Below are 13,457 nucleotides of genomic sequence, written 5' to 3'. Positions count from 1 at the left end.
ATCGTGCCCCCCCTCCAGGCCTGGCTCCAGAGTGGGGCCCCGGTGACCCACGTCCGAGCGAGGGAACACGAAGTCTAATGGTGCCATTCATCATTGGGGTCTTCGGGCTGCGCTTTGTCTGGTCCCTCACCTAGGACCTGTCTGCCTTGGGTGACCCTACCAGGGGCATGAAGCCCCAGACAGCATAGCTCCTAGGATCATTGGGGCACTCAAACCCCTCCACCACGATAAGGTGGCAGCCCAAGGAGAGGAATTTGGACCCGAATTTTGTGCTATAGACAGCAGTGTAAACGAAATCTAACAGACTAAATAATTTTAATTTCTTTACATAAACTGTCATAATACCCTAATACCATATTTTCTACATTATAAAGTGCACCACATTATAAGGCGCACCTTCAATGAATGGCCTGTTTTAAAACTTTTTTCATATATATAAGGCGCACTGCATTATAAGGCGCATAGAATAGACGCTACAGTAGAGACTGGGGTTACGTTATGCATCCATTAGATGGAACTGCGCTAAAGGGAATGTCAACAAAACAGTCAGATAGGTCAGTCAAACTTTATTAATAGATTACAAACCAGCGTTCTGAAAACTCCGTTCATTCCCAAAATGAATAAACAGCTGTTTTTTTATTTTCCCCGAGGTAAAGTAAGTGACGTGGTATTTTCATGACACAGTTTATCTTTTAACAACAGCAAGGTAGAACATATAGTGGAGGGGAACTTTTCCTCGATTCAATAAACACGTAAAAAACAGTCTGATACTGTTACGGTAAATCAAACGTTAGTGCAATCACAATATATATCCACTTCCGCACCATTGATTCGTTCATGTTAAATTCTCTCGCTGCTGCTCTGTTCCCGTGTTCTACTGCTTGATTGATCGCCTTGAGCTTAAACTCTGCGTCGTAAGCGTGTCTCTTAATAGGAACCATTTTAGGGTCTTTACACAAAACCCAGCGCGCACCGCGGGTTTCTTCTTCTACGGGGAAAATGAAGTCGGCGGCTGCTTACCATAGTTGCGAGACCTGCTGTGGCTCAATACTGGTCCATATATAAGGCGCACCGGATTATAAGGAGCACTCTCGGCTTTTGAGAAAATTGAAGGTTTTTAGGTGCGCTTTATAGTGTGGAAAATACAGTACTTCAAATTGAGATATTTCACTTAAAATACACAAAAAGTGAAGGAAAAAGTGTGAAGTACATGACAAATTTATTTATATTATACTGGCAACACAGAGCACAGGCAGGGGTACAGTCTGCTGGTCAAGCTGGGAGCAGTTCAGTGACTGGGCCTTCTGAGACATCTGGCTAGCCGCAGGTTAAAGCGAATGATAAAAATGATCTAACAGTGTAAAAGAAAATACATCCCTGATTCATTCACATTCAGGAAAAAAAAACATATCTGCACCATATTGGGGCATTGACTTAGCATCTAAACACAGACATTGTGGAGATGAGCTGGGAAACAGAAGTCTGAAGAAAAACAGCTCCAGCTCTGATCCTTATGGACCTGTCCTGACGAAATCCCCCGGTTTCCACGCTGCTCTCTGGATTAATATACTTTCAGTCCACTTCAGGTTTGCTGTTATATCAAACAAATTATTTTAATCTACATAAATTATAAGAAACATCTTACAGGCAACTGACATACCTTAAAGTAACCATGTTTGACCACAGACAAACAGCGACTTGTCTTGCGAACTTCTAGGTAACCATGGCAACAATAAACAAATAGCAAAAGCTCCTGTTACAGGTTTCTCATTGCCTCTCCCGCTTTAGAAAAACTACACAGCATAAAAAAAAGTTAGCTAAGCTAAGAAAATAGTCAGAGTAGTTAACTGGGCCAATTTAGTTACAAAGGAAATATTTCTTGGTTGTTTGGAAGTTTGTTTCACCACAGAAATGCACAGCACTGGCCACAAAATCAAAAAATCTGCTCGTAAATTTACGTCATTGTTATCTTTAATTTTTACCTGTGAAAGGTAAAGGCAGTGGGTCCACATTGTACTGTAAAACCGTTGAAACGAGTCCATGCAGCACGTTTTCTCCACTGCCACTTTCAAGATGGCGGTGACGTAAGTTAGAATCAGCGTTTACATATTCATGGCTATTGTCCAATCAGCATCTCTCAGGTCTCCAAATACCCTTTCCGTTTCGTTAATGTTGTAGTGGTTTGCACCTCAGGGCCACCGTAGAACCTGGAATGATTTTACGGACTAAAATCCACCAACACAACATGACCCAGTACCAGGTTCTGGTTCTGGTTCTGGTTCTGAAGTCAGCAGGTCTTCATTGAAGCAGCAGCTTGTTGGCATTAATATTGATGAGAATCTTTAACTGGTTCTGTTGGACTGGTTAACCTGCATCCTGTTGGCTTCAGTTCACATCTTTTATTCTTTATTCAGATTGTTGAGCTGCAGTTTGTCAAAGATCCACTGTGATTATTTGGCCTCAACTCTGAAGTCCAAACGCCTCCAACTGACAGAACTGAACCTGAGAGGAAACAACCTGAAGTATCCAGATGTTCAGCAGCTGAAGGATCTTGTAAAGACTCTTCAGTAAGTAAATGTTTACAGTGAGTCCAGCTGCTGTCAGCATATTGAACTAAACCCAGTTAGCATCAAAGCAAAGATCCAGTGTTCCCAGTAAAGCTGCAGCTTCTCAGTGGGAGGAGAATGGTTCAGGCTTCCTGATTGGACACAGAGACAGCAATCAGCCAATCAGAGGAGCAGCAGCTTGCTGTGTTCCTGCGTTTGTGTTGGTGTGAAGATGAGTGTTGTTGCTGTGTCCATGTCTCCAGGAAGTCCAGCTGGACTCCAGCGTCCAGCCGTCCAACATGTCTAGAGACAGTGGTCCTCATCCATCAAACTGTGGCAGCAGCAGATCTGATCTCAGATCTGCTTGTTCTCTCAGTTCAACAGGAAACAACTGATCAGGTTCATCTTGGTCACAGCTCTGAGATCAGTCTGACTACAGCCTGGAAACCATCTAGTGGATGTGCTGCGTCACTGACTGCTGCTGGAGAGAGGCTGGAAACACTCACTGATCTGCTCTCTCCTTCCTTCTTCTCTCTGCAGGTGGAAGACATATGTCTTATCTCAGTAAAGTAGAGAATGGTCTCAGTGTCCTGCTGATCCTCAGAGGTTGAAGCTGCAGCAGTTTGAGTCTAAAGAGACTCTGACTGGATCATGATGATGACCTCTGACCTCCAAGGTTTTCCTCCTGTTTATTTTCTCATGTTGTCATTTAGTGTCTGATATTGTTTGTCTCTTTGGATCAATAAAGATCCAATTCAAACTGGGCTCCATTTAGAGGCTTCATGGAGTTTTGATCTGAACTGGATTCAACTGGAAAGTTGATCTTTTTTCTCTCTGATTCATTTTCATCCTGGAACCAGAAATGGTCTGAGAATGGAAACATGGGAATCATTTTCAGTTCAGCTTTGAAGCCATGAAAGACACTTCAAACCTCTTTTCTCTGCTGCTTCTTCCTTCTGCTGACATGAAAATGTTCCTCAAAGCTCCACAGATAAAAAGATGCTTTACTGGAAACTGCAGAGAAACTTCAGCTTCCATCACAGAAACCAGTTTAACCAGCTACGTTCCAGGCGAGAGGCGGGGTGCACTCTGGACAGGTCGCTAGTCTGTCGCAGGGCTATATATATGTAACCCTGTCCATGTGAGACGACACCTCGCTGTTCCTTAGACTCTGCGTTGTGTTTTCTTTAATGGTGGTTGTCGGAAGGAAACTTGAGGCAGGAATCAGACACACACGGCGGTTGAGATCGTGGTTCAGACTGTTTATTCGGACCAACTGACAGCTCAGCGGCTTCGCCTTCAGAATTACCTCAAATACTGCGTGTCAATATAAGTCTCAGTAACGCAGTTATTATTATTTTTTGTTTGTTTGTTTAACAGATACAGCATATATTTAAAAAAGAAGAAAAAGACAAAACGATACAAAACTAACTACTTGGACATTAAAAGTAACATTTGGCTACATTGAGGAGCTGGTGGTCAGTATTGCTTACCTTCAGAATTCACAGCAAGTACTGACCGTTGTACTGTCAGCGCACCGTAACAGACGCCAAGTATGGCGTTCTTCAATGGACACACTTTACCAACTTCCACAACTCAAAGAACAAATCTAACATTTTGGTGGCATCCGCTGACATATTTAAGCCACTGCCCTACATATATATATATATATATATATATATATATATATATATATATATATATATATATATATATATATATATATATATATATATATATAAAAAGGAGCACGAGAAACTAGAGAAATACCAGGGCCTCAGGGAGGAACTGGAGAGGGCCTGGAAGGTGAAGACCACAGTGGTGCCTGTGGTCATCGGGGCCCTCGGGGCAGTCACCCCCAAACTGGACCAATGGCTACAACAGATCCCAGGAACAACATCAGACATCTCAGTCCAGAAATGTGCAGTCCTTGGCACAGCCAAGATACTGCGCAGGACCCTCAAGCTCCCAGGCCTCTGGTAGAGGACCCGAGCTCAGAGGATAAGAACCACCCGCGGTGGGTGAGAAGGGAATTTTATATATATATATATATATATATATATATATATGTATATATATATATATATATATGTATATACTGTATATATATGTATATACTGTATATATATATAAAATATAATTCTAAAAATATTTAAATAATTAAGTTTTGCATCATAGTCATTGATTCTCAGTGCTTTAATATTATTTTTGGTGTACTTTTTACATTTCAGTTTTCCAGTTAATCTAGAGAACATTAGGGTGAATGGGGACTCAATATGTCACATCAGGGCTCTTTACTGTGGTTGTGCTGATTTATTCAGAATTCGTGGCATAATGTGGTGATTGGTTCATATTATTATTTTCACATTCATTTTAATGTAACGTGGGTTCCCAGGTGTTTAATGATGAGCTAATAAAGTTTTTCATAATGTTTTTGGTGGAGGGTTTTTTATGCAGTTGACTTTGTACAAATATAGTAACTACATCTTTATTTTAATCATCCATGATGTTTAGCTTATTGTATTCAGATTAACAAAGAAATCTTTCAAATATGTATATTTTAAATTTGTATGTTTCATTCAACAGTTTCTTTCAATAAAATTAGAAACATCAATTTCAATTAATCTGAGAATTTTTAAGCTTCTAATTTAAGGCAGCAGCTTATTTTTGCATTATTTAGACTGAAGTTGCTTAAATAAAATACATGACAATCATTTAATTAATCGATATTGTTTTTCCTCCAAGTTTCTTAATTAAACTGCTTCAAACTTTAACAGTAATTTTTATTCCCGGTGTTTTATTTTGAAAGATCTCACAGGAAACATGTTTGTATTTTTTCCAACTTTATTGTAGTTGTAATTACCAAGTTTCGTCACCAGAGGGACTGAACACACTGCTCAGGTCCGCAATCCATACTGGTTAGAGGTAGCCATGGTTACCAATAAAAATAAATAAAAAGGACTCGCTGCTGGCAATGATGCGAGTGTTTAGCGCGGAAGCTAACTGGTTTCCAGCTTCAAACCAGCGGGATAACTGGTTCCCAGTGAGATAAATGAAGGCAGATTCTTCTCCTGGGTTCATTTCAATGTTTTCTCTGTCAGTGTGAACTAGAAGCTACGGTGGCCGACAGGTGCAAATGCGCAGCAAAAGAGAAACATGCAAACAAAAAAAAAAACACGCGCACAAATTAAATGCGGCAAGCAAAAAGCGAATAAAATGCAGCAAACAAAAAGAGAGACGCAAACAAAAAAGAAGACACCCCCGAATGAAATGCAGCAAACAAAAAGAGAGACGCAAACACCCCCGAATGAAATGCAGCAAACAAAAAGTGTTGAAAACGGAAGTGCTCCAGACCACTAGGGGGAGTCAAAGAAAATAGTATTCATTTCTATGGGACCAGATGCAAGATTCTTCTTCTTCTTCTTCTTGGTATTTATTGGCGGTTGGCAACAAACTTACAGTAGCATTACCGCCACTTACCAGTATGGAGTGTGGTTCGAGATGGTCTATAAACTTCCACTTTCTACCTTTTCCCTCCATTAACTCCTGATTAAACATACCCCCACACATACACACCTGCTTATATTATCCAACTTGCTTATAGCTTTATATACCCCTCTTTGATATTCTTTACACACTCACACCCAACTTGCTCTACTCATATCCTATGAAATAGCTTTGTTTTTGTAAGATACCGAATAATTATTTGAATATGTCTACTCCCGAAATCTCTCCTCAAAAATTCTATTAAATTAAACCTTTCTTTAATACCTACACACTCTCTCAGCATGCATCTTCTCTCTTCTTCATACTTACAACACTCTAAAATAACATGCTCTATTGTTTCAGACTTCTCACAATAATCACACTTTCCAGATGCAAGATTCAGAGAGATACCTTTACTTTCTTTCAAATTTCTTTCTCTGAATCTTGCATCTGGTCCCATAGAAATGAATACTATTTTCTTTGACTCCCCCTAGTGGTCTGGAGCACTTCCGTTTTCAACACTTTTTGTTTGCTGCATTTCATTCGGGGGTGTTTGCGTCTCTCTTTTTGTTTGCTGCATTTCATTCGGGGGTGTTTGCGTCTCTCTTTTTGTTTGCTGCATTTCATTCGCTTTTTGCTTGCCGCATTTAATTTGTGCGCGTGTTTTTTTTTTTGTTTGCATGTTTTCTCTTTTGCTGCGCATTTGCACCTGTCGGCCACCGTAAGAAGCAGCTCCACAGAGTTGAAAACAGGGCGAGTAACTTGTTAAAAACAAACCTAAAAATTTAAATAACCTGTTTACTACAGTGCTCAAATATTTTTAAAAGCTTCATTGAGTTTTTAATTTTACTATAATTGTTTTCCCTTTAGATGGTTTTATTCTGCTCAAATCTCAGCTGGTTGACTTTTATCACTAATAGATATGTCTTTCGTAATGTTTATAGTTTTTCCAGACGTTTATTCTCAAAATTATCCACAGTTAATATTTTTGTAAGAATTTTAACTGAATAAAATTTAACGGATTTTAACGGGTAAATAGCTGTTATTTACTTTGCGTTTTGAATTATTTTAATAAAAACTCTCTTGTTCTAATAACAAAGTATGAATCCTGACTTAATTCTGCAGATTACTGTCTACAGAATTAAGTCAATGTAGTTATTAGAAACTGTTTCGTGAAAAGTATAAAGTTGATCAGTTTTATGATGGTTGAGTGAGTTCTTACTGCCCTCTGGTGGTGAACTGTCGTAACTACAGACATTCTTCAAGTACATTTTTCAGCCGGATGTTTTGTTTATCTTTGTTTTAATTTTCACTTTTATTAAGTCAGCATATGTTAGTACCGTAAATTAGAGTCACAAAACTTCCTGTAAAGAGTTTAACACAGCAGCTATCTTTTAAGATTTAAAACTCTTTATTACAAATATAACATCGAACAGTGGTTTAAAATATTTCAAAATCATATTTGATTCGGAAAACGGTGGATATAACTGAGGAAGATTGTTAGTTTTTCTCTATATAAAGTGGAGAAGTAGATATTAAATGTAAATAATGCAGCATTATCAGGACTGTAGTTCCCACTATGGCCACCAGAGGGCGGAAATATCCCGTTCTGAATCTAGAGGTGAGTTTGTAGAGCTGCAGCTGGTTTCTGACTTCTAAGTTGATCACGTTTATATCACTCATTATAAATATTATTATTATATGGTCTGTCTAAAGGAGTAACAGCTGATTTATTATATAGATGTGTTATTTACATGCAGATAACACATTTATATATCCTAAAATAAATGACATATTAATGTTTCCTGATAAAATAAATAACTGGATTTTTTTTTTTTTTGCCAAGATGCTAAGTTTCCAGTTTAGTCAAGAGAATATTTATGAAATATTTATTTTTTTCTGGAAAACAGAATAATTATGATAATTTGGCTTCACAACCCAATTATATAATTTATATCACATCCTAAGAAAATTACACACTTATGCTTTCTGATAGAATAATAAACTAACAAGCTAAAATGTACTTCCAGGAGATTTTAGTTCTTTGTGCTTTACTTTGAAAGAACCCAAAGGAAGTTCTATTCACATATCAGCTCTCCAGCTTTACTGTGGTTGTATTTACATACTGAGTCCACTAGGGGGCAGAAGGCTAAGTTGTCAGCTAGTTTCCCGCTCCTGATCGGCTTATGAAGCCCTCATTGCTTTCTTCGTGTTTCTGCTGCTTTATTTCTTAAATCTTCTTCCTATTTTAACATGAAATCAATGTTTTATCTGTCAGTGTGAACTAGAAGCAGCTCCACAGAGATGAAAACAGCCCGCAGAGACTCTGAGCGATGCTAACGATGCTAACAGGCTCCAGCAGCAGCTTCAGAGGAGCTGTGGCTCCTAAACTGGAGCTTCAGCTCCAACAGAGCTGAATCAAAGCTCTACAACTCTGGTTTAGACGCTAATATGCTGAGCTTCCGGTCTGAAGGTAGGAAAATATTTATGAAAAGTTAAATTATCCTGGAAACAGTCAGAATGTTTTAGCTGCAGAGCCGCGAACTGAATTATTATTAATATCAGAGCAGGGCTGTTCTTGCCCTCTAGTGGACCCAGATGGTAACTATAGCTACTTGATGAAGTTAGAGCGTTTACACACCACACTCACTTCCGGTGAGTACTTTCACATTAAGAGCCATAGAAACGAGTTCCTCTGTTAGCTTTCATTTGAAATAATACATTTTACTTCTGTTGTTTTTCTCTCTGAAACAATAAACTTTAATTCAAGAGCAGCAAATTAAATTTTACTCATTTCAAACTGAAATGACCGTCAATTCATAAAAGTATTTAAATAATATTAACAGCAGCCCCATCTCTGACCCGGTTCCCTTTCTGACTCTGACATCATGTCTGCTCTGTTGGACTCTTTTGTCTTCATGAAATCAGTTCCTTCGTTCAGAGACTCAAACTGAAATGTACTTTAGTGAAGAAGAAGCTTCATCTGGATCTGATGTTGAAGCTGCAGCTTGAATCCTTCTCAGGATTCGGTTCAGAATCCAGTTCATATCACTGATCAGCATCACTGTGGCTCCAGAACGTGGTCAGTGAGCAGAACCAGAACTGGACCTGGTACATTCTGGGAGTCGAGATGGATGCAGATGGTAAACCTGAAAGCCGGATCAGGGCGGCTGTTAAATCTGTTCATTTCAGGTTGACTCTCTAAACTTGTGCGTTTCTCTCGTTGCTGCAGGTCGTTTGTTTGTTGACGTCACTTTGTTGACCTGTGAATGTTTCCTAGAGCTTCATGATTGAAGCTGCTTTGGTCGCTTTGCCTCACCGTGTTTCTCTATGAGTCGGGAACGCCGCGCTGTTCGCTCACAGATCTCTGATGCGTTCAGCGTTTGTAGCCAGCATTCAGAGCCACTTCCTCTGAAAGAGTCTCCACTTCCTGCTGGGACTGCAGAGAGTGGAGACAGAGCAGCAGGAAAGGCGGCCATCTTGGCTCCCTGCTCTTCTTAAAGCGATTCTGAGTTTATTTAGTTTGCTCCGTTGTTTCAGTGAAGAGAGATCACTGGTCACGTTGTTCTGGACCAGCTGGGGAAACTGGAGCTGACCACTCTGACCTTTGACCCCTCAGACAATATTCTGGGTTTTTGTCCTCATATCCACTCATATAAATTATGAGGACACAGAGAGATTTGACTTTAAGATGATTCAACCTCAGGATGGAGACAAGTAATAAGACCAGATTTGATAATTATATGTTTTAATCTTTAGTTGGTATTAAATAAATAATCTAGGAAGTTGTTGTTTACAGAGAGTTTGGGGGCTGGTGGGAGAATCTTTCACAAGAGTTTCAACAGCAAAAAGAGGAATCTTCCAGTAAAGAGCGGAGACTTTACCAGTTCATGGGAAAAGCTACGTAGGCAAATCAGCATAAAGCAGAACCACTTGTTTATAACGGGGTTCTGTCTCAGACTTGGTGTTCACATCCAGAAGAGACGGTGAAGACCTTCAGGGTTTGGAGAGAAGAACTGCAGCCCTGATGAGGCCGACCCACCAGCCAAAAGCTGAGGGTTCACAACCTGGATTTACTCTCCAGGCTGCTGCTGCTTCCTGCTGAGTTTTTCTTTTTGTTGGAGCCAAGAACTTTCTCAGGTTTTGTCAGGAACAAGTTGAAGAAATTTAATGAGACTTTTGGGGCTACATCTGGATTTTACCATGAATCAACCCAGGAAAGGGCTTTCCATGTGGGTGAGCCTCTCTCTCTCTGTCTGCTGCTCATTTATTACATTTCAAAAGTTCACTCAGCCTCAGTTTTAGAGGAAGATAACTTGGTCATTTTTGCAACTGATGTTTTTTCTCTGTTTTGCTGGATTTCTGACTCGGTTCTGTTCCTGCTAAGTTCTGCAAATTAAAGCAATGAAAATCATACTGGAAGTTGTGGAAACCAGATTATTGAGATCACTGGTCCAAACCAGAACTCCTGACTTCAGTACTGAACCTGGACCCTCAGACAGGAAGTAAGAAACCAGTTTCTGTCTGATTCATGTGAATCTATAGAGATAAAATCTAGATGATTTTAACTGGTTGATCTTCAGCGTTTGATAAAAAGTCACTTAATTTTCTTATAATTTAAAGTTAACCCTCCTGTTATGTTCGTGGGTCAATTTGACCCGGGGAGATATGAAAGTAAAATGTTTTCAACAAAGTGTAACAATAACAATAACACAGTAGTAGTGTCAGTAACTCTAATAACAACTGGCCTGATATCATTTTTTTTAGATATTTGAGACATAATGAGCCACAACTGTCTTATTCTAAAATTGTCCTATTAAATTATGTCCAATGAAAGTGAAGTTTAAACAAAACAAAAAACAACTTTTATAAAATTATTTAACAGAAAAACCATATATAACACAAAAACATCCAAAACAAATGGAAAAGGCCATTTCACATTTAAAAATTATTTTTACATATATATATCTGAAATATTCCTCCTTAACTAATAATACACTTACAGTATAACAAATTGGTATAACTATCTTTAACAACAGGATATGTATACTATAAGGTGAAAGAAACAAACCACAGCAAAAATTAAAAGGAAAAACTAAAAAAAAGATTAGAAACTGAAAAAGTTTTGAAATTGAAAATAAATGTTTGCAATTTAGGGAAATGTTAAACTTTAAAAAATGTTCAGAACAAATTTTCAGATTCTTTATTATTATCATTATTATTATTATTATTATTATTATTACTTTTGAATGAACTTTCTGGCCATAATTTAGCATGAGAGCTAAAAGGATAATTTAAATGTGCAGCAGCTGGATCCTCAGTGATGAACCAGCTGACTGTTGTTAGCTAATGCTAATGCTAATTAATGTCTGTGATGACCTTTGACCTTCCTGCTTTTCCTCTCAAATATCATCCAGATATATGAAGGCCAGGGTTCTTGAATTATTTTGAAATGTTTGGAATTTATTAAGCATCATTTCTTTTTTATTTAAGTAATAAAAACTATTTTGAGAGTTTTAAACAGGATCAGGGACTGAAGCCGTCATGTAGTGAAAGAAGACTGGATGGAGATAATAATGTTCCTGTAAAGGTGATCACAGTCAAAAGGTAATTTAACACAAAGATCGAATTTTTTGAGGGAAAGAAAACTAAACAAACTGACAACTTGAAGTTTTTTTTCTTAAGAACTGGAGGCTGCAGAGCCGACAGGGTGGAAAACTATCAGCTGTCAGGTTCAATCTGAACAATCTGTCCTGATCTGAACCAGAACCAGAACCAGGCACCAATAGAGAGCAAATCAATTAGTTTATAAAAACAACTAAATGAGCAAACTGAGGCAACGAGGAAACATTCCTGCACAGGAGAGACAGAAACTCATAAACATCTTCCAGTAAACGCCTACAGTGATTAAAACCTGTTTGTAACTCAGCAGGTTTTTAACTTTTTTGTTGGAAACGTTTGAGACAAACCAGTTATACAACTTAAAGCCTCCAGGCTAAAAGAGGCCAAAGTTTAAAGAACTTTCTGTTCAGGAATGAAGGAGGGAGGATCAGGTGAGAATCATCATGGAAAGTTTCCTTCATATCCACATTAAATCACATGATTACCTTAAATAAATTAATAAAAATCCCTGTTTAATAAATCAACCACATATTTTTAGGTTTCTGGTTGTGTATTTTCAGTGAGAGTGAGAGTTCCTGTTCCAGAGAAGATATCTGCTGCAGCAGCACCAACCATCTGATCAGGCTGGCTGGTGTTCATTCCTCTCTGGACTCCATCTTTGGACCGGATCATTCTCCAGAACCCAACAACCAGCCAGCTGAGCCTCCATCCATGTTTTCACCTCATCTTTCTACCTGGATCCCACTGAACTCGCCTCTCTCCTCTTCAGACGCTCAGAACCTAACAGGTGAACACACCTTTTAGGTGGCATGATTGGAAAATATATCTAAACTTTTAAAACAGAAACTGTGCTTTAAGTCTGACTTTAAATCCAATTTATATTATTAGTATTATATGAGCTGTTGCATAATTATGAAGTGGAAAGAAAGTGATGAACAGTTTTCAGATTTTCAACCAAATTATTCATCAATCTTTATATCAGTCCAGACTGCAGGTGGTTCAGTTGTTGAAAACTGATCAAGCTGTAAAGAAGCAACAGCGCCCTCCAGAGGAACAACAATATAATGACATCTCAACATGGGGATCACCGCTAGGGGGCGCTGCAGGGAATTTAGAGCCCCATGACAGAAGATCAAATTGTCTTGGTCTCTTTTTTTTGTTGCAAAAATTAAAATGAAAAATTATCTAAACAAAATAAAAATAATTGTAATCTCCCAGTAAATCACTAGAATATCAGATATGAAAGGTGAAAACAGAGAATTGATTTAAGTTGAAATTATTTCTCCAAATATTTTCCTTCTCTTATGAACCTTTTCCTTTTTTCTGCCATTTCTGCAGCCCTTCATTCAACTTTTAAAGAAAATAAATTCATCTGAAAAATAAAATTAAATATTTTAAATAGCTGATCTCCAATAAAAATTGTTGTCTTTAATGCAGTATTAACTATGAAACACTTTTTGTAGAGAAAAATGTTTTAACTTGATGTGCTTAAAATACAGAAAACAAAAGACACCAAGTTTGTAGCAGCAGTGTGCGAGTCAGCAGGAAAGAGAGGAAAACACAGAATCCATAACAGTTTCCTGATGAATCAGTAGTAGTGTTATGGATTCTGTTTTCCTCTCTTAACTGCTCACACGCTGCACCTTGCATAACCATGTCTGTGTGTGACTGACGTCAGTCATACATAAACAGACTGAAACTGATTAGACTCCCTTAAGGGAGGGAGGAGACTGAGGAGAATAAAAGCTAAACTCTACAATCTTTGCCTCACTTGGTTTCATCCATCAGGTTTGCTAAATGGTG

The 13,457-nt window shown here is 38.4% G+C and overlaps 1 protein-coding gene across 9 annotated transcripts in view; it reads left to right on the top strand.

Annotated features, from left to right (window-relative positions):
• The window catches only part of LOC116715901 (protein NLRC3-like), a 63,912-nt gene extending 60,696 nt beyond the window's left edge, over positions 1-3,216 (top strand). For all 9 annotated transcript variants that reach the window (XM_032556629.1, XM_032556637.1, XM_032556632.1 and 6 more), the window contains 2 exons: positions 2,415-2,567; positions 3,087-3,216. In XM_032556629.1, the coding sequence (XP_032412520.1) occupies positions 2,415-2,567; positions 3,087-3,114 (181 nt within the window). In that variant the 3' untranslated portion in view covers positions 3,115-3,216. The remainder of the gene's footprint in view (positions 1-2,414; positions 2,568-3,086) is intronic.
• Positions 3,217-13,457: the final 10,241 nt, after the last annotated feature.

Source organism: Xiphophorus hellerii, chromosome 24 (assembly GCF_003331165.1).
Source record: "Xiphophorus hellerii strain 12219 chromosome 24, Xiphophorus_hellerii-4.1, whole genome shotgun sequence".
NCBI classification, from domain to species: Eukaryota; Metazoa; Chordata; class Actinopteri; order Cyprinodontiformes; family Poeciliidae; genus Xiphophorus; species Xiphophorus hellerii.
This window is presented reverse-complemented; position numbering and strand designations above follow the sequence as displayed.